This window comes from Chiloscyllium punctatum, chromosome 45, assembly GCF_047496795.1.
Source record: "Chiloscyllium punctatum isolate Juve2018m chromosome 45, sChiPun1.3, whole genome shotgun sequence".
NCBI classification, from domain to species: Eukaryota; Metazoa; Chordata; class Chondrichthyes; order Orectolobiformes; family Hemiscylliidae; genus Chiloscyllium; species Chiloscyllium punctatum.
Window position 1 is genome coordinate 25,853,488 of NC_092783.1, and position 22,631 is coordinate 25,876,118.

The 22,631-nt window shown below is 43.0% G+C and overlaps 1 protein-coding gene across 2 annotated transcripts in view; it reads left to right on the forward strand.

Annotated features, from left to right (window-relative positions):
- The window catches only part of LOC140467242 (26S proteasome non-ATPase regulatory subunit 13-like), a 44,052-nt gene extending 26,247 nt beyond the window's left edge, over window positions 1-17,805 (forward strand). For both annotated transcript variants that reach the window (XM_072563476.1, XM_072563475.1), the window contains exons 9-13: window positions 4,237-4,362; window positions 6,568-6,630; window positions 14,928-15,008; window positions 15,859-15,975; window positions 17,548-17,805. In XM_072563476.1, coding sequence (XP_072419577.1) covers window positions 4,237-4,362; window positions 6,568-6,630; window positions 14,928-15,008; window positions 15,859-15,975; window positions 17,548-17,643 — 483 coding nt within the window. In that variant the 3' untranslated portion in view covers window positions 17,644-17,805. The remainder of the gene's footprint in view (window positions 1-4,236; window positions 4,363-6,567; window positions 6,631-14,927; window positions 15,009-15,858; window positions 15,976-17,547) is intronic.
- Window positions 17,806-22,631: the final 4,826 nt, after the last annotated feature.

Here is a 22,631-nt window from a genome sequence, read left to right on the forward strand (position 1 = left end):
GTCCCCTGTCTAGGTGACATCCTCAGTGCTTGGGAGCCTCCTGTGAAGCGCTTCTGTGCTGTTTCCTCCGTCATTTATAGTGGCTTGTCTCTGCCGCTTCCGGTTGTCAGTTCGAGCTGTCCGCTGTAGTGGCCGGTATATTGGGTCCAGGTCGATGTGTTTGTTGATTTGAATCTGTGGATGTGTGCCATGCCTCTAGGAATTCCCTGGCTGTTCTCTGTTTGGCTTGCCCTATAATAGTAGTGTTGTCCCAGTCGAATTCATGTTGCTTGTCATCTGTGTGTGTGGCTACTAAGGATAGCTGGTCATGTCGTTTTGTGGCTAGTTGGTGTTCGTGTATACGGATCGTTAACTGTCTTCCTGTTTGTCCGATGTAGTGTTTTGTGCAGTCCTTGCATGGGATTTTGTACACTACATTAGTTTTGCTCATGTTGGGTATCGGGTCCTTTGTTCTGGTGAGTTGTTGTCTGAGCGTGGCTGTTGGTTTGTGTGCTGTTATGAGTCCTAGTGGTTGCAGTAGTCTGGCTGTCAGTTCAGAAATGCTCCTGATGTATGGTAGTGTGGCTAGTCCTTTGGGTTGCGGCATGTCCTCGTTCCGTTTTCTCTCCCTTAGGCATCTGTTGATGAAATTGCGAGGGTATCCGTTTTTGGCGAATACCTTGTATAGGTGTTCCTCTTCCTCTTTTTGTAGTTCTGGTGTGCTGCAGTGTGTTGTGGCCCTTTTGAATAGTGTCCTGATGCAACTTCGTCCGTATACACGAACACCAACTAGCCACGAAACGACACGACCAGCTATCCTTAGTAGCCACACACACAGACGACAAGCAACATGAATTCGACTGGGACAACACTACCATTATAGGGCAAGCCAAACAGAGAACAGCCAGGGAATTCCTAGAGGCATGGCACTCATCCACAGACTCTAACAACTAACACATTGACCTGGACCCAATATACCGGCCACTACAGCGGACAGCTCGAACTGACAACCGGAAGCGGCAGAGACAGGCCACTATAAATGCCAGAGGAAACATCACAGAAGCGCTTCACAGGAGGCTCCCAAGCACTGAGGGTGTCACCTAGACAGGGGACGAAACGTTTGCAAGACAAATTCCCAGCTCGGCGAACAGAACCACAACAACGAGCACCCGAGCTACAAAACTTCTCCCAAACTTTGAACACCTACGGGCGAGAGATGCTAAGACTAGCCAGGAAATGGGAATCCTGTGCCGACCGCCTAAGCGCCACATACGAACAACTCCAGTCCCTGCATGAATGCCAAAAGAATCGAATCCTTCCACCATGTGTCAGATACAGACCACCAGTCAACAATCCACAAGCCAGGGGCACAGCCAGACAGAACGGATTCAGGATGATCCAGGTAATGATTACAGACGCTCACAAAAGACTACACAAATACAGACAAGAAACTGCGCGCCAAAAATCGTTAATTTCAAAAACCACCAATCAGGAATGGACCCGGACCACAGAACAGGCCGTCACCATAGGACAGAACAGGACCACACACCGCAAAACAACGGCACTAAAAGAAAAAAAAGGCCAAACTAACACACAACGAAGAGGACACCACAACACGCACCTGGGTTAAAAACCTCGCCCACAGATAGCTCACAGACACAGAAAGAACAATACTAGCCAAGGAACTCAACTACAATCACAGGGATGCCAAGGCAGCAGACTTCCTAGCAGCACTAGAATGCACACTCAGGAACAATGGACTGACAGAAGAGAGACAACAAACAGCGAGACAAAGTATCGTACCGCTGATAACAAGAAAAAGACAAACACATAACCTCAACACCAAGGAGAGGGAAGCACTAAAATCACTAAAACGATAAGAACATAATTATACTACCAGCAGGCAAAGGCAGAATGACGGTCATCCTGGACAAAGCAGAGTACATGCAAAAAGCACAACAACTACTTGCAGATACCAACACCTACCAAAAGAGGGAGTTTGACCACACCCCACAGCTCACCAATAGGATAAACAACACACTGAGGAATCTACAAAAAAACGGACAGATAACCAGGTCTGACCTACAAAGAATGAAACCTGAAAGCAACAACACCCCCAGATTCTATGGACTACCTAAAGTGCACAAACCAGACATCCCACTCAGAGCCATAGTATCACTACCAGGGACACCATCACACGAACTGGCCAAAGAACTACAGCAGAAACTGAAACACCTGATCAGCGGATCCAGACAATCCATACAATCGACACAGGAATTCTTGGACATCATCAGAAATATACGCATAGACAAGGAAGAAACTATGGTCTCGTTCGATGTAACAGCACTGTTCACGTCCATCGACAAAACCCTAGCCAGAAAAACAATAGCCAACCTGCTGGACAGACATAACAGACAACAGGACGTTGAACCTATCAACAAAGACGGCATACTTAAACTACTGGATTTGTGCCTCACAACACACTTCACATTCAACAACCAAATATATGAACAAATCAACGGCACACCCATGGGCTCACCTATCTCTGGACTCATAGCAGAAGCGGTAATGCAAAGGTTAGAACAAACAGTCTTACCGCAAATTCAACCCAAACTCTGGGTCAGATATGTGGATGACACCTTTGTAATAATTAAAAACACAGAAATAGAGAACACACACCAGATCATCAACGCCACACTCTCAGGAATCCGATTCACTAGAGAGGAAGAAAAGGACAACCAACTCCCATTCCTAGACGTGATGGTACAGAGAACACCGAACGGAGAATTCACCACAAAGGTCTACAGGAAAGCCACACACACAGACCAAGTCCTAAACTATGAAAGCAACCACCCCAACACCCACAAACGAAGTTGCATCAAGACACTATTCAAAAGGGCCACAACACACTGCAGCACACCAGAACTAGAAAAAGATGAAGAGGAACACCTATACAAGGTATTCGCCAAAAATGGATACCCCCACAATTTCATCAACAGATGCCTAAGGGAGAGACAACGGAACGAGGACATGCCGCAACCCAAAGGACTAGCCACACTACCATACATCAGGAGCATTTCTGAACTGGCAGCCAGACTACTGCGACCACTAGGACTCACAACAGCACACAAACCAACAGCCACTCTCCGACAACAACTCACCAGAACGAAGGACCCGATACCCAGCATGAGCATAGAACATAGAAAAATACAGCGCAGTACAGGCCCTTCGGCCCTCGATGTTGCGCCAACCGAAGCAAAACTAATGTAGTGTACAAAATCCCATGCAAGGACTGCACAAAACACTACATCGGACAAACAGGAAGACAGTTAGCGATCCGTATACACGAACACCAACTAGCCACGAAACGACACGACCAGCTATCCTTAGTAGCCACGCACACAGATGACAAGCAACATGAATTCGACTGGGACAACACTACCATTATAGGGCAAGCCAAACAGAGAACAACCAGGGAATTCCTAGAGGCATGGCACTCATCCACAGACTCTATCAACAAACACATCGACCTGGACCCAATATACCGGCCACTACAGCGGACAGCTCAAACTGACAACCGGAAGCAGCAGAGACGGGCCACTATAAATGCCAGAGGAAACATCACAGAAGGGCTTCACAGGAGGCTCCCAAGCACTGAGGATGTCACTTAGACAGGGGACGAAACGTTTGCAAGACAAATTCCCAGCTCGGCGAACAGAACCGCAACAACGAGCATCCGAACTACAAATCTTCTCCCAAACCTTGCTTTGAGTTTAAGCTGAACTTTCTTCATACCTACACTGGACCAATGCTTTATTCCTTCTTTAGAACCTTTAATGTTCCTTTTGTCTTTTGTTCTTGCCCCATAACCTTGCTTGACTTTCCTTTCCGCTCCTCTTGTTCCTCAGATTATTCCATAGTGCAAAGCCTATTGCATTTCCATCTCTCTTCATTCAGGGGAAAAAAATCATTTTGAATTCTCTCTCCACAGATCCTGCCAGCCTTGCTGATTTTTCTCCAATACTTTTTGTTTCAAGTTTCCAGTAGTTTGCTTTTATTTTAAAGTTTGCTTCAACTGCATTTTACTGGAGCAGTAACAGTCAAATGTCATTGTATATTTGAAAGTTATTGACAATTTCAGATATCCTCTGACACTAACTGTGATGATTACCTAGCAATGTGTGGATATGTATTACTTCTTCATAGAATGATGTCTTTCCTCTGCTTATTGTGGTGATACAACTACATTCTTTTCAGCTGATGCACCCAATCCTGGATTCGTTGCGTGATACAGAGAACCAATGGTTGATTGATACTCTGTACGCTTTCAATAGTGGAGATGTGGAGACCTTCTTCTGTCTGAAAACCTACTGGGGAGCTCAGGCATGTTAAATTTTCCTATCACTCAGTAATATTTAGTTGAGTAACTGTGAATTGCAGCGTGATTTATATAATGTAGGTTAGTGAAATCTTTATTGAATGACTTGATTAGAACCAACAGACTGTGGACTGAGAGACCTGGTAAACGAAAATTCAGAACCTCTGTTGGAAATACAGTTGGGGCAGTGAAATAAAGGTGTGGCAATCTGTGCACACGTTGATGGTGACATCAGCAGCACACGTGTGGGTGAACCCTGACCCCTGTCGTGGCCAGCTAATGTCACTGGCCCTATTTGTGTACAAATAGGGTGCATTTTATCAGCTATTTTGGCACTGGAGTGATTACACCCGAATCAGTAGAGTAAATATATTCGTGCACTGAGATGGGCAGAAACTTATTGTTAAAAAGGCAGATATGGCACCCATTCATTACCATGTTATGTGTCAAACATTTAAATTGGAGCACTTTGTCTTTGGGTGTGGAAAAATTGCTGATGAACTGGTCTTAGGGGAAAAAGGATCTTTGACAGTATGAGCAAGCATCAGTGACACAGCAACTAATGATATTCTGCTGTGATTGTCTCATGGAGCTAATTGTGGTTCTGATCCATGTAGGTTAGGTAAATTTCCAACTTGATCACTTGAGCTAGCAGTAGTTCAAAGTGGCAGGACTAGGCACCTCTCAGCTAGCACAAAACTAATTTCCAGTTTTTGGTTTACAATCATGATTCTGGAAGTGCAAGTTTATGGCAGATGAATGAAAGTGGAATCTGGTGGAGTCTTTGTTACGGTTAACCCCTCGCAAATAATTGGCTGTGTTGAGGGGAGGCACCTTGGTATGAATCGGGTTATGGGCAACAGAACGTACTGAAGTTCGGAGAAGAATTTTCCGGGTGGGAGAGTAGCCTGCAATGTAATGATGTGGAAATTTTCATGTTTTCCCAGTCTTCATTTAGAGAACATGTTGAAGTAATAGAAGGATTCTCAGGATTTTCTTCCAAGGCAATGGCTCTCTCCTTACCATAGCTGAGATTGGGGGGGCGGGGAGAGAGGTGGGAGCAAGTTTAGTGCTGGTGCTGTACTCATTCCAAAAACACACAATCTGAATAGAGTGTCAGTATTCCATCAGCAGCCACCATGGATTCCGCTGGATTTCAATCCCACTTTCAGAATCAGCGTTCCAGACTTTTCTTCCTGGGATTGTCTAAAGCTTCAAATTAGCCCCTCCTTGGTCTGGTGAGAATGATAGCACTGTCTATTCTGTGACAGAAATGAAAGTAGGTAGCATCCATTAGAGAGGATATGGGTCAGATATTCTACTGCATGAAAGAGCATTTTCAACTAAAGAACAAAATGACCTTAACAAGATTTGAGAAGATTTGTAGCTCAGGTTGAGGCTCTGGATGTGGGTTTGCTTACTGAGCTGGAAGGTTTGCTTACTGCTTCAGGCAAACAGTTCTACAATAAGCAAGTTACTTTACTGAGCCAACACACCTTTCAAGACTACTTTTGTTCATAGATGAGAAAGAGATATAATTAACAAGGTCATCATTGGCTGTAGGTTTGCTCACTGAGCCAACACATTGACTTGGATGCCATTTACCACTGTGTTTGTTGACAAAGACATTGACTTAGATCCCATTTACCACCACCTGTGAAAAAGAACAGGAAATGACCGCCATAGGAAATGATGTCACCACAGGAAATGACATTACCAATCCAAGAAAACTCAAACATTTAAATAGAAAGTGGGCTACACCACTGATACTTCATCCAGAGGCTCACTGAAGAAGTTACCGAGTTGGTGACGAAACGTCTGAAAACAAACCTTCCAGCTCAGTGAGCAAACCTACAGCCAAAGATGACCTTGTTAATTATATCTCTTTCTCATCTATGAATAAAAGAAGTCTTGAAAGTTGTGTTGGCTCAGTAAAGTAACTTGCTTATTGTAGAACTGTTTGCCTGAAGCAGTAAGCAGTGACGGAAAGAGAAACTTAAACTGTAAGGAAATTCTAGCAACTCAGACACAGTACGGGGAGGGAGACCAAGCGTGTATTCCTTGTATTGATTCACCGAAATGAATTCGGAATATTGTTTAATTATCCAAGCAGGCTGGGGAGAACTGGCCCAGCTGAGCCAAACCCTGTGTCTGTTCTTGCTGTGTGTAATAGTGACGTAGGCACTAATTTAGTTTTCCTTCTCTGGCAGTCTGATCTGGCCAATAATGAACAGCGACTGAAAGAGAAACTGCAACTGCTGTGCCTGATGGAGGTAAATTCTGCAGCTACCAAATTGTTGTCGTAATGAAGTGAATGTGATATGGTGAATGAAGAGCAGGCTGATAGTTAATCTGCCATACGCACTTTCTAGGATTTTCAAATTAGAATTTGATATTAATGCTCATTCTTATTGAATAGAGAACAGGTTTGAGGGACTGAATGATCTATTTCTGCACCTATATGTATATGCATCTTTCAAAGTAAGACTTACCTGCAACTTTTTTTTTGCCAGTGTCATTGCTATACTTTAAATATAGTTGATATGTAATTGGACTGGTAGTCTGGAGCCCTGGACTGGTAGTCTGGAGCCCTGGACTGGTAGTCTGGAGTCTCACTTTAGTTGCTTGGGAACGTGAATCCAGGCTTGAAAATTGTAAAATCGAATGAGAAGGTAGAATTGCAGGTTAGTGATGGGATTGTTTGTAATCAGACAATAAAAGGAAGAGACAGAATACGTGAATGTTATATTGTATCAAGGACCAATAAAAGTGCAGGGAAACCCGATAATACACAAACTTAAAAATTTTGTATCTTAATGCACAATTGCACAAATAGAGATAAATTGAGGACACAAGATTTTAAACCAGTTTAATTGGGGGAGGGATGCAAAGAGGTTGTTAAAATTTCCAGAGCAAGTAATTGGGCACAGAGAGCTTTGAAAGAGTCATGAATCTATCTTCAGGCAAAGCAGATAAATGGGCAAATATGAGAAAGAAGGCAAGGACTGAGATGTTGTACTTAAATATGCACCATATGCGAAATAAGGTAAATGCGTTTATAGCACAGATTGACATTAGTGGGTGCAATAGGTATCACCCTTGTGGCTGCAAGGGAATCGGGGCTGGATCTAAGGATACATGTCCAATCGAAAAGACGGGCGGAGGGGGCATGGTTACCTCAGAAGAAATGAAATGAAAAGCAAGTAAGATGGAGTCAGAAGGTGCAGTATCTGTGGAAGTAGAGTTGAGAAACTGCAAAAGAAAGCCCCTGTTTGGAGATATGTACAGATCTTCGAGCAGTAGTCAGGATGTGGGGCAGGAAGTAAATCAGGAGATAGAAAAGGTGTGAGGAAGACACTTTTCCAGTACTTACAGGGGACTTCAATATGCAGGTGAACAAGGAAAATCAGGTTGATAGCAGATCCCAAGAAAAGGAAGTTACGAATGATGGACTTTTGCAGTAACTTGTGAGTAGAGCCCACTAGGGAACTGAGAGTTCTGGATTGAATGTGTAATGAGGCAGACTGATCAGGAAGCATAAGGTGAATGAACCCTTGGGGGACAGTGACCATAAACTGTAGCATGAGTTCTATTGAGAGGGCGGAGTTGGAATCAACTGTAACAGTATCACAATTGAGTAAAGGTAACTACAAAGAAATGAGGGAGGAGCTGGCCAGAGTTGATTTGGAAGGGGAGCCTAGCAGGGAAGACAGTGGAGAAGCAATGGCAGGATATTCTGAGATAATTTGGGGGAGACAGCAGAAATTCATCCCAAGGAAGAAGACTCATTCTAAAGGGATGATGAGATAACCTTGACTGACAAAGGCCAGCATAAAAGCAAAATGAAAAGCATACAATGTGGTGAAGATTAGAACAAAAAACAAAGAAAATTATAACATAGGAACAGGACCTTCGGCCCTCCAAGCCTGCACCAATCCAGTTCCTCATCTAAACCTCTCGTCTATTTCCTAAGGATCTGTATCCCTCTGCTCCCTGCCCATTCATGTATCTGTCTAGATACATCTTAAATGATGCTTTCGTTCCAGCCCCTATCACCTCCACTGGCAAATGTTCCAGGCACCCACCAGCCTCTGCGTAAAGAACTTTACATGCATATCTCCTTTAAACTTTTCCCCACTCACCTTAAACTTTTGACCCCTAGTAATTGAGTCCCCCACTCTGGGGGGGGGGGGAAACAAGCTTCCTGCTATCCACCCTGTCTATACCTCTCATGATTTTGTAGACCTCAAACTGTTCCCCCTTCACCTGTCGTTCTAATGAAAATAATCCTAATCTACTTGACCTCTCCTCATAGCTAGCATCCTCTAAATCAGACAACATCCTGGTGAACCTCCTCTGCACTCTCTCCAAAGCGTACACGTCCTTTCAGTGATGTGGCAACCAGAACTGTACACAGTATTCTAAATGCAGCCAAATGAAAGTCTTATATAACTGTAACATGACCTGCCAACACTTGTACTCGATACCCCATCCAATGAAGGAAAGCATGTCATATGCTGCCTTGACCACTCTATTGATCTGCATTGCCACCTTCAGGGTACATGAGCTCCTAGATCTTTCCGTATATCAATTTTCCATAGGGTTCTTTTATTTATAGTATAGTTCACTTTTAAATTGAACCTTCAAAAATGCATCACCTCACATTGCCCAGATTAAACTCCATCTGCCATTTCTCCACCCAACTCTTCAATATATCTATATTCTGTTGTATTCTCTGGCAGTCCCCTTCACTGTCTGCTATTCCATCAGTCTTCGTGTCAACTGCAAACTTGCTAATCAGACCACCTATACCTTCCTCCATCATTTATGTATATCACAAACAACAGTGGTCCCAGCACGGATCCCTGTGGAATACCACTGATCCATTTTGAGAAACTCCCTTCCACTACTACTCTGTCTCCTGGTGCCCAACTCTTTCTCGATCCATCTAGCATATCCTGGACCCCATGTGACTTATTTCTCCATTAGCCTACTATGGGGAACCTTATCAAATGCCTTACTAAAGTCCATGTATAATACATCTACAGCCAATCCCTCCTCAATCAACTTTATCAATTCCTTAAAGAATTCTATTAAGACCACTCCTGCACAAAACCATGTATCCTATTACAGATAAGCCCATTTTCTTCCAAATGGAAATAGATCATATCCCTGAGTATCTTCTCCAGCAGCTTCCCTCCCACTGATATCAGGCTCACTGGTCTATAATCACCTGGATTATCCCTGCCACCCTCCTTAAACAAGGGGATAACATTAGCAATTCTCCAGTCCTCCAGGACCTCACCTATATTCAAGGATGCTGTAAGGATATCTAGTAAGACCCCAACTATTTACTCTCTTGCTTCCCTCAATAAACTGGGATAGATCCCATCCGGACCTCAGAACCTGTCCACCTTAATGCGTTTTAGAATACCCAACACTTCCTCCCTCCTTATGCCAGCTTGACCCAGAATCAACAAACATCTATCCCTAACCTCAACATCTGGCATGTCTCTCAGCTCGGTGAGTACTGATGCAAAGTACTCGTTAAGAATCTCACCCATTTTCTCTGACTGCATGCATAACTTCTCTCCTTTGTCCTTCAGTGGGCCAACCTTTTCCCTAGTTACCTTCTTGCTCCTTATATATGAATAAAAGGTTTTGGGATTTTCCTTAACTCGGTTTGCTAAAGATATTTCATGACCCCTTAATTCCTTGTTTCAGGTTGGTCCTACATTCCCGATATTCTTCCAAAGCTTTGTCTGTCTTCAGTCACCTAGACCTTATGTATGCTTCCTTTTTCCTCTTAGCTAGTCTCACAATTTCACCTGTCATCCGTGGTTCCCTAATCTTGCCGTTTCTAACCCTCATGTCTGTCCTGCGCTATAATCAACCTCTTTAAAAGCCTCCCACATATCAAATATGGATTTACCTTCAGACAGCTGATCCCTGTCCACATTCCCCAGCTCCTACCGAATTTTGCTGAAGTTGGCCTTTCCCCGATTTAGCACTCTTCCTTTAGGACCACTCTCCTCTTTGTCTATGAGTATTCTAAAACTTACAGCACTGTGATCACTATGCCCAAAGTAATCCCCAACTGAAACTTCAACCATCTGGCCAAGCTCATTCCCCAACATTAGGTCCATTATGGCCCCTTCCCAAGTTGGACGATTTACATACTGCTCTAGAAAACCCTCCTGGACATCATTACAAATTCTACTCCATCTAGACCTCTAAATTAAAATCTCCTATCACCACCACTCTGTTGCTCTGACATCTTTCCATAAGCTGTTTGCATATTTGTACTTCTCTCTCATGCTTGCTGTTGGGAGGTCTGTAGTACAGCCCCAACATTATTACCACACCCTTCCTATTTCTGAGCTCTGCTCTTATTGCCTCACTGCTTGAGTCCCCCCATACTGCCCTCTTTCAGCACAGCTGTGATATCCTCTCTGACCAGTAATGCAGCTCCTCCACTCAGAGTCATAGAGATGTACAGCATGGAAACAGACTCTTCAGTCCAACCTGTCCATGCCGACCAGATATCCCAACCCAATCTAGTCCCACCTTTTACCTTCCTCTCTCTCCTGCCTGAAGCATCCATATCCTGGGATATTTAGTTGCCAATCATGCCCTTGCCTCAAACAAGTCTCAGTCATAGTAATAACATCATACTCCTAGGTTCTAATCCAAGCCCTAAGTTTATCTACCTTACCTACTAAACTACTTGCATTAAAACAAGTGCACTTCAGACCACCAGCCCCTTTGCGTTCGTTGGCTGCTCCCTGCCTATTCTTCCCCTTAGTCACACTGACTTCATTATCTAGTTCCTTACAGGCTTTAGTTACTACCTCCTTACTGTCCACTAACCCCTTCATTTGGATCCCACCCCCCTGCCACATTAGATTAAACCCTCCCCATCAGCCTTAGCAAAAGCACCTCCAAGGACATTGGTTCCAGTCCGGCCCCGGTGTAGACCGTCCAATTTGTAATAGTCCCACCTCCCCCAGAACCGGTCCCAATGTCCCAAAAATCTGAACCCCTCCCTCCTGCACCATCTCTCAAGCCACACATTCATCCTGCCTAGTCTTTCATTTCTACTCTGACTAGCACATGGCATTGGTAGCAATCCTGGGATTATTACCTCTGAGGTCCTACTTTTAGTAGGAAGCTGGGGGATTAGGAAACCTTTAAAGTAGATGACAACTAAAAAAGCAATGAGTAGGGAAAAGATGAACTATGAAGGTAAGCTAGCTAATAATATAAAAGAAGGTTGTATTAGGTATCTAAAAGATAAGTGAGTAGCAAGAGTGGACTGGAAAATGAGGCTTGAGAAATACTCATAGGGAACAGAGAAATGGCAGAGGAACTGAATATGTATTTTACATCAGTTCTTCACGGAAGACACCAGTAGCATATCAGAACTTCCAGTGAATTGGGGCAGAGGTGAGTGCAGTGGCCAGCTCTAAGGCGAAGGTGCTGAGGAAGCTGAAAGGTGGTTAAGTCATCTGAACTTTACACTCCCAACATCCTGAAGGCGATAGCTGAGAAGATAGTGAAGGCATTTGTGGTGATCCTTCAGACATCAGGGAGGGTCACGGAGAACTGGAAAATGACCAGTGTAACACCCCTGCTTAAGGGTGGGAGACAGAAGACAGGAAGCTGATTAGCCTGAGCTCAGTCATTGGTAAGAGTTTAGGTTTATTATTAGCGACAAGATTGTGGAATACTTGGAAGCGCATGCTAAAATAGGGCATGATGCCTTCAAGGAGAGGTTGTGCCTGACAAAGGTGTTAGAATTCTTTGAGGAGCAAGTTAAAAGACAGCCAGTGGCCATGATCCATTTGGATTTCCAGAAGGCCACACAGTGAGAAGCTTACTAAGATATGACAGCCCATGGTTTTGGGGCAAGGTACTGACATATATAGAAGATTTACTGACTTGCAGAAGGCAGAAAGTAGGGGTAAGAGTCTTTTTCAAGATGGCAGCCAGTGTCTGATGGAGTTCCGCAGGGGACAGTGTTGAAATCAAGCTAACCATGTTGTACGTTAACAATCTGAACAAAGGAACTCAGAGCATTGTTGCTAAATTTGCAGATTACACAACTAGATAGGTGGAGGGACAGGTAGTGTTAAGGAAGCATGGAGGCTGCAGAAAGCCTTGGACATGCTTGGGGAGAATGAGTGAAGATAGTGCAGATGGAATGCAATGTGGGAAAGTGTATTATGCACTTTGGTAGGAAGAGGACAGGTGTAGAGTTTTTTCTAAATGGGGCAAAGCTTTGTAAATCTGAAGCACAAAGGGACTTAAGAGAATCCTGAACGAAGACTCCTAAGGTTAACAAATAAGTTCAGTTGGCAGTTAGGAAGGAAGTGCAGTGTTAGCATTCACTTAGAGAGCTAGAATATATGAGCAGAGATGTCCTGCTGAGGCTGTGTAAGGCTCTGGTTGGATTGCATTTGGAATATTGTGAGCAGTTTTGAGCCTTGTATCGATGGAAAGATGTACTGGCCTTGGAGGGGGTCAGAGAAGCTTGGAAGCCTAACCTTGGAGATATGATCAGTTGAGGACACTCGGTCTGTACTCAGTGGAGTTTAGAAGATGAGGTTTAGGGGAGATCTCGTTAAAGCTTACAGAATATTGAGAAACCTTGATAGAGTGGACATGGAGAAGATGTTTTCACTGGTAGGAGAAACGAGGACCTGAGGGCACTGCCTCCGAGTGAAGGGGCGACCCTTTAGAACTGAGATGAGGAATTTCTTCAGCCACAGGACACTGAGTTTGTGGAGGCCACGTCATTGAATTTATTTATGGTAGAGATAGGTTCTTGATTAGTAAGGGCATCAAATGTTATGAGAAGGTTGGAGAAGAGGTTTGAGAAACACATCAACCATGATCAAATGGCAGAGCAGACTTCATGGGCTGAATGGCCTAATTTTACTTCTATCTCTTATGGCCTTAATATGATTGACTGTGAAAGTGGGCTAGGAAGTCCCTCAGTCATATTAAACTGCTTCTCAAGGGAAGGCTAGCAAGACCACCAATGCCCAAATGCAGCAAACTATTTCAGAACGTTTAGATTTTATTGAGGGCCTTTTACCACACTTGATGATATTGAGTTGTTTGGCCTCTAAGAGGGTATGTGAGTGACCTTGGTCTAAAGCGTCTACCAGTTTTCTTTGTGTCTCCCAGTTGGCTGCTGATAAGCAACATCCCTGAGCATAGGTTAAAAGCAGGCTCCCATCATCTGGCACTAGATTAGATTCCCTACAGGGTGGGAACAAGCCCTTCGGCCCCAACAAGTCCACTGTCCCTCTGAAATTTCCCTCTTACTAATGCACCTAAGATTACAGGCAATTTAGCATAGCCAATTCACCTGGTCTGCACATCTTTGGACTGTGGGAGGAAACTGAAGCACCCAGAGGAAACCCACGCAGACACTGGGAGAATGTGTGAAGTTTGCACAGACAGTCACCCGAGACTGGAATCAAATGTGGCACCCTGGTGCTGTGAGACAGCAGTGCCACTGAGCCACCATTCTGCCCCACTATGCCAAGTAATTTTACCAGCTCCTAACCTGTGATTGTGCTTGAAAGCTGCAAGGCCAGTGGTGTGATTCCTGAGCAAGGTTTGAGTCATTTTATTAAAGCAAACAATCCTAGTGTGGTTTGTAACTGATTGAGAAGCCAGGGATGTTACAATTGCTGTGTTAGCTGTTAAAGGTTTAGTCCTGCTTTAAGCTACTAATCTGAATAGAAGACAGCACATTGATCCCATTGTACATTTCACAGTTTACTGAGGGAGATTGTTTGTTTGAAGGGACACAGTTTCTTAATACTTTTGCAAATTAATTGATTGCTGTGATTTTAAAATGTTTCCAGAATTAATGATACAACTGTCAGGAAAGCCTGAGCAGTCTAAGCCCTTGAAATCGCAAGTGACCAACTGCTCACCATATTAATCAGATCTGTAATTAGTTACAAAGGGATCTCTCCTCCTGTGATTTGTCTGGATTATTTTCTGAACCTCACTGCCATTACTGAACTCTGGTCTTTTACAATGAACCTAGAAATGCTGGAAGTACTCAGCAGTCCACATTTGTGGAGAGAAGTTAACATTTCAGGACAGTGTATCATCAGTTCTGTCATTACAGTAAAGTGTAAACTTTGTTTCTCTCTCAGCAGATGCTGTTTACCTGCTGACTATTTCCAGCACTAATGGTTTGTGTTTCAGGTTTCCAGCAACCCCTCTATTTTGTTAGTGTGGAAGTATATTGCTCTTTGGGTAAGGCAGGTAGCAGTTGTAGAGTTTTCTCTCTTTCCCACCCCACCCCCCCCCCCCCCCCCCTCCCCCGCCCCACATATATGGTGCTGAATTCTTCCTTTCCATTGAAAGCAGTAAAAGACAAAATTGGCTGATTGGATAATGGAGAAGTGTACAATGCAAGGGACCACCCACTGATTAAACTGCCACCAGTCCAAAGTGCGTATTACCAAAATTATCTAATCGGCTAGTTTTTGTTGTCACAGTTCCTTCTATTGTTTTCATTGAAATTCTTTGTGTTTCTGAGATGGTGTTTACAAGACCAGCAAACCACCGGCAGATGACATTTCAGGAAGTATCCCACCAGGCCAAGGTATCTGTCAGTGAGGTGAGTTTGAAGATGATTTGTTAAGTTGCTGCTTGTGCGGAGGTTGTTCTCTGGTGAAACCCTGTCCAATCCTTTCTCTCATACCCAGTCATAGTGAAGCCCATTGCAAAGGGCTCCAACATTTCCCCTTTTGTGTTTGAAATGTATAACTAAAGTTAGCATGTAAACAACCTGGAAGACTAAATCTTTTTTTTCTGCCATTTCCTCCAAGTTTCTACATGTTTGCAGGCAAACTCCCAGTGGTGGGAGCCGCAAGATTTCAGTGTTGACAGATGCTCTTTGCCAGTATCCATTGAATACCAAGGTTGCACTCTCTCAAATGTAGAGGAAACTGTAAGATGTTGATGAAATTAGCTCTATTGAATAACAGTTTGTAACCAAAAAGCCTACAGTTTTGGCCAGTTCTCTTTACTCATTGCGGGATGGCTTATCTCTTGTACATCTGTATTTAATTAACTTCTTCCTGAGCTAGTATCAAGATGAGAACTCATCTGCCTGACAGAACCGCACGGAATTTCTGACATCTTTGGAATTTTATTCTTTTGACTTATAGCCGAAACAGCAATGAGATTAATAGGGATGAGATTTAACCATTTCACTCCTTATATCTACTGTAAGCTCACATTGGAACATAACCTTGTTCTTTCCTTCACTTTAATGGTGAGATCAACTAGTTTGCCAGCAACTGATCCATTGCACCACCCTCTTCTCCACCTCCAAGTTATGGCTCTTTGCCTGTTGCGGCACAGGGGAAAATTGATCTGAGTAAGCAGTCTGTGGAGGTGGGATTATTAGCTGGTTGATATGGGGCAGTTCACATACCATTTTAGTTCTTGTTCTGTTCTGTCAGGTTGAAATGCTGGTGATGAAAGCGTTGTCTGCAGGCCTGGTGAAAGGGAGCATTGATGAGGTGGACCATAAAGTTCACATGACCTGGGTTCAGCCACGGGTCATGGACCTGCAACAGGTAAGTCATCAAATAATGTCCAGTTCCATGGTTACACAAAAAGAGGCATTAGCTTGTTGCTTTTTTTTTTAAAGATTGAAGCACACCAATTAGGAAGCACGTTTTCCGCACGGTAGTAAAGATTTGAAGTCCCTTACCCCAAAATTCTGGACGGCGTTATCAATTGAAATTTCAGAGATTGGGATGGATACATAGTTGTTGAGTAAGGTTGACCAGGATGTAGAAGAAAACAGAATTGGAGGTGAGGTACAGAGAAACCATGATCTAATTAGCCATACAGGCTTGAGGAGTTGAATAAAACATCATAAAAGAAAAGAACTGCCAATGCTGGAAATCTAAAACAAAAACAGAAATTGCCGGAGAAACTCTGTCACATCTGTATTGAGAAAACAAACACCACATCATTCTGAAAAAGGGTCACTTGGTTTGAAAATGTTAACTGTTGTTCTTGTGTTGGTCTCTTGCTTTATTGTAAAAGAAGCAATTGAGCCTGGTTACAGGATTGAAAGGATTTGTTCAGTGGCTTGAATGATCTGCCTGAGATAACACAGTGGGACAATGTCTTTTCTTCAAAAATAATTGGCTTAAGAATAGATCCGCAAAGTCATTTAGTGAGTCCTAAGCTGACAGCATTCACTCATTACGGGATTGGGTTAGATGAATTTCACTGTTAAATTTAGGTATCTGTACATAAAGTTAAAATATGGAAGTTTCTAACTTCAGGTTGAGTGACGCTTTTGCTTAAAGCTGATGTTATGAGCTATCTGTTGGCCCAACACATACAGAATACAGGAGAATCAGAACTTAAAGGGTCAACTCTGATTCAGTGGCAGCTCTCAGTTCCAATCAGGAAGTCTTGCGTTCAGAGACTCCAACACATAATTCAAGCTGACAATATCAATGTTGTGCTCAGGCAAGAATTGTTCAACAAAAGCCCTCTTGTTTAGATGGAACTAATGCGCTTCCTTTGGCCAGCATTTAACCCTGAATGACCTTTGATTGCTTTCCTAAGAGTTGTATGCAACTTAAAAAGTGCAGCATTCCTTTCTAAATTTCCTTGGTTTTCAAATCAGACCTCTCCTCATTTCAACCACAAACAAAAATAAGAAAAAGATATGGCCTTGATACCACTGGAGCATTCACAACTAACCAGCAACGCTCACTCAGCACATTCACAACTAACCAGCAACGCTCACTCAGCACATTCACAACTAACCAGCAACGCTCACTCAGCACATTCACAACTAACCAGTGACAGTTGGGTAGTGAATTTGTGAAGAAGTCTTTGTGCTGCAGAAGTTAACTTAAGCTCATTATTTAACATAACTAAAGTTCCATTAGTAAGTTAATGTCACATTTCTGGGCACGTGTCTCTGTCATTCTCTATGTTGTCTATAGATTTTACTGTCTGTAAATATACAATCAGTATTTTATGGTGAATCTTAAGCCATAGCCATAGGAAACATCATTTCAACACATTCCAGTATTTGTTTAGACTGACTTCATGTGAGGTGGTGTTTCCTGATCATTCCTGGTTATATTTAGTATGTGAGGGTATGATTGAACCTTTAGGTATCTGGTATGAAGGAGCGGCTGGAGGCCTGGTGTGCTGATGTGAAGAATATTTCCATCCTTGTTGAAGACCATGCGCATGAGGTTCTTGGCTGAAACCCCACTGCCTTCACATGTGATTTGAGTTTGTGATTGTTGATGCTGATGTTAAAAAAAACTGTTCTAATGTTTTTGCTGCAAAAGCAAGTTAACCCTGTTATTTCCTTGTGAAATTTAAATAAACATATATACTTTTGTGTGTTTACACAGGACATGAGATTTGTTGAATCAATGTGTTTCCATTGTTCATGTTATAAATGTTGTGACAGTGCATTTTGCAAGTTGCGTTTCTATCCCAAGCACTCCTGGATCTAGTTCGGGAAATACTCAAGGAACAGGGACAGGAGTAGGCTATTTGGCTGCTTGAGTCTGCTCTGACATATAATAAGATTGTGTCTAATCCGACTGTGGTCTAAACTACACTTTCTTGCCTATTTGTTTTCTCTTCCTCTATCACACTCCTCTCATTCTCTCTCTTGCTCTTTAGTGTTGAATGATTGGCCTTCAGACTGTGTGACTACATAATTCGAAAGATTAATAATCCTCTGAAAGAAGTAGTTCCTCACCTTGTCAGCCCTAAATGAGAGATACTTAACTTTGGAACTGTGTCCTGTCGTTGTAGTTGTCCCCCATGAGTGGAAGCTTTCTCTTGGTACCTCCTGAAGCAGGATCCTGTATGTTTTAGATTAGGCTGTTCAGCCCAACAAGTCCACGTTGATTCTCCAAAGAGTAATCCACCCAGACCCATTTCCTCTAACTGATGCACTTAACACTATGGCCAGTTCACCTGGCCTGCACATCTTTGAGCTGAGAGAGGACACCAGAGCACCCGGAGGAAACCCACGCAGAGATGGGCGAATGTACAAACTCCCAAGGCTGGAATGGAATATGGGATCCTGGTGCCGTAAGGCAGCAGTGCTAACCACTGAGCCACCATGCTGCTTAATCAGTTCATCTCTCCTCCTTTGGAATCAATACAGTGAACCATCTGTGGAATGCTCTTGTAAGTATATTCTTCAAGTAGGATGACCAAATCTGTGGTATGCTCTAAGTTTGATCTCACCAGAACTCTACATTTGTAACACAATTTCCCTATACTTATACTCCAGCCTTTTGCAATAAAAGTCAGCATTCCGTTTGCCTTCCTAATTACAAGCTATACCTTTAACTCTTTACATGATTCATGCACAGGCACTTGAATCTCTTGATACTGCAACACTACAGTCAGTGTTCAGGTAAAAAGTTCTGATTTCCTATTCTTCCTGCCAAGTTGAATAGTTTCCAGAAAGAGCGATATTGGGTCATTTGTTCCAACTACTTTTATGGATACAAAGATGGTTGCTTCATGTTTCAAAACAAAATCACCATGATCTGTCAAACCTCCAATGTTATGCAAATGTTGTTGCTATGGTTGATATTGGAGGAGTCCCACCCATTAAAATGAGGGAAATATCTGAGCGCGATACCAGTCAAAAGACTGGGAAAAAGAACTAGCAGCCTGCCAAGTTTTCCTGTGTTGACTTCATAGCCAACACACTGAACCCTATCACATTCCCAGCTACCTTCTCTCTCTTTCCCCCCCCCACCACCCCATTTATCTTTCAGCCCCCTTGAGCTTCCCCCTCATTCCTGATAAAGACTCTCCTGCTTTTCGGATGCTGCCTGACCGGCTGTGCTTTTCCAGCACCACACTTTTCGACTCTGATCTCCAGCACCTGCTGTCCTTGCTTTCTCCTCTGGAACCAACCCCATCCAAGTCCAGTGATTCATTTGAGTTTCATTTTTTGAACAAGTTATCACTTTGACTGTCCCTATTTATGGTGGCAAGCAGCTAAACTTGTGTGATATGACTGTGTATATAGCAACTGTAAATGCTCATTAATAAGTGAATGCTCAGAAAGCTAACCCATCAGCAAATATTGCAACAGTGCCGTTACTAAACTTCACATTTAAAGAACTGCAAACAAAAAAGTGCTGTAGATCACAGTAAGTCAGGCAGCATCCATGCAGAGAAAGCAAGCTAACTTTTTGAGTCCAGATGAAGACTCATCCAGACTCAACATCAGCTTGCTCTCTCTCCATGGATGCTGACTGACCTGCTGTGATCTCCAGCATTTTACTTTTGTTTTCAGTTCAGATTCCAGCATCTGCAGTAATTTGCTCCTTCAATTTTAATGACAAGCTGTCCATCGTTGGGATCTTCTGATAATGAAACCCAAAAGTTTCAATCTTAAAAGAGTTAATGGGATGTGCAGAATTCCCAATTTCTACTACAAAAAAAGTTTTCAAAGTAGTGCCCAAAACTTGATCCAGGGTAGAGTCATATAGTATAGAAACAGATCCTTTTGTCCAAACTAGTCCCACCTACTTGCTTCTGGCCCATATCCCTCCAAACCTTTCCTGTTCATTTACTTATCCTAATGTCTTTTAAATGTTATTATTGTACCCTCAGCCATCGCTTCCTCAGGAAATTCATCCCTCACGCCAACTGTGTAAAAGATTTGCCCCTCATGACTTTTTAAACTCTCTCTTCTTGTCTTAAAGATGTGACCCCTCATCTTGAAATCCACTCACCTAGGGAAAAGGTGACTACCATTAACCCTATCTATGCCCTCCATTATTTTGTAAACTTATGTAAGTTCATCTCGTAACCTGCTGTGCTTCTCACAGTGAAGATTTCTATGAAAAGAATCAAAGTCCATACACCTTGCTTAGCAAAAAAAGTGTCCAATCAAGGTATGTTGGAAGAACTCTGAATGTCTGCATCTGTGGAGAGAAACAGTAAAAAACAAAGAAAATTTATAACCCAGGGACAGGCCCTTTGGCCCTCCAAGCCTGAGCTGCTCCAAATCCACTGTCTAAACCTGTCTCCCTCTTCCTAATCATTTTAAACCTAAAGGTTTAAAGATCTATGACTACTTTAGAATGAGAAGATGATTGGTTTTATGTTGTTGACAAAGGGGCAAAAGAGCAAGTACAATGGTTGGTGAGGTGCTCCGAGCAAATGACAAGCAACTGGAAGGTCTGGCTTATTCTTATAGATGCAGCAGAGGTGTTCCGTAAAGCAATCACCCAGTCGATGGCAAGACCAAACAATGTAGAGGGCTGACCACCAAAGACGGTCAACTCTAGGTTGAAAGTTGCTCTTCATTGAGGCATATTTGGGACCTTACAGTGAGGAGGAAGATGTAAACGGGCAAGTGTGATCTGCAATTGCATGGGAAGATGCCATGGGGGTGGGTTCTGAGAAAAGAAAACATCACAATGATTCCATTGTATTGCAGTTGTGATAATGAGGTCTCTTGATCAGCAGAACCAGTAAGTAAAAGAGAGATTTAGATTTGGATTTTATTGTCACGTGTACTCAAATATGGGGTACAAGAAAAAGTGCGGAGTTTACAATGTTGCCACAAGGTGCCATCTTGGTTCTAAAGTACCTAGGTACAAAATCTTAGTTGCAGAAAATAAAGTTATACAGTTCAGCACTACAGTCGTCTTAGTATTAAAGTAGAAAATGAAAGAAATGAAGTTAGAACATCAAACTTGTGAATATACTGGATGAATTAAAAAGAGATAAATACTTTCAATCTTTCTAGTATTTAAATGAAATAAATTATTACTTTTGGATGAAAATACAACTGAGGTCATCGAAGAAGTAAGGGTAGAAATTAGTGCTAGTCATTCCCTTGCTTAACCTGCTGTGTCCACCCACAAATAAAAACGTGAGACTATTTGACCTTAGATGCGATCACAGTTCATTTTCAACTCCAACCCATCACTCCAGACAATCAGCTCTCCAACTGCAAGTTGCGGGCCTGCAGCAATATCCTAAGGAACTGAAATGTCAACTTTATAAGTTTTGATTATCCTTATCTCCATTTCATCCTTGCAGATATTTAGTTAGTAGTAAGTAGTGTTTTGCAATATGTGTTCCACATGTCATTTATTGTATCTGTTGCTCCCGAAGCAGTCTCCTCTACAATGGAGACTGGACACCTCCTCACAAAGCGCTTTAGAGAATATCGCTGGCGCACCCACACCAATCAACCCCATCACCCCGTGGCCGAACATTTCAACACCCTTCCCTCTCTGCCGAGGACATTAAGGTCCTGGGTCTCCTCCACTGCCAGTCCCTCACCACCCGATGCCTGGAGGAAGAATGCCTTATCTTCTGCCTCAGAACCCTTCAGCCCCAAGGCATCAATGTGGATTTCACCAGTTTCCTCATTTCCCCTCTCCCCACCTTACCCCAGTTCCAAACTTCCAGCTCAGCATCACCCTCATGACCTGTCCTACCTGCCAATCTTCCTTCCCACCTATCCGTTCCATCCTCCTCTCTGACCTATCACCTTGACCCGTACCCCCATTCACCTATTGCACTCTCAACCACCTTCTCCCCAGCCCCACCCTCACCCCCTCTCATTCATCTCTCCACCCCCAAGCTCCCAGCCTCATTTGAAGGGCTCCAGCCTGAAATGTTGATTTTTTTTCCTGCTCCTCAGATGCTGCCTGACCAGCAACACACACTCAACTCTGATCTTCAGCATCTGCAGATCTCACTGTCTCCTAGTGTTTTACCATAAACTGACTAATCATTTTAGGATTAAAGCTTCATTTCTGGTTATTTAAAATTGAATCAGTTTAAATGTACACCCAAATATGCAAGAACATGTGGACAAATTCTTAGCACAGGCACCTTGTCTGTGTTCATGACAATTTAGATTGTGAGAAATTATTATTACCAATAAAAACTAAAACAACTGCAAATGCTGTAAATCAGAAACAAAAACAAGTTGGGGGTTGGAAACGCTCAGCAGATTTGGCAGCATCTGTGAGAGAAACCAAAGTTTTCAGATCCAATAACCCTTCCTCTGAATTGGTGGTAACTAGGAAAATATCAGTTTATTTACACATAAGCCAACATTTTCCACGCTACCATCAATTCTAAGGAAGGGTCACCAGACCCAAAATGTTAACTTGATTTCTCTTCACAGATGCTGCCAGACATTGAGATTTTCCAACAACTTCTGTTTTTTTGTTTTTGA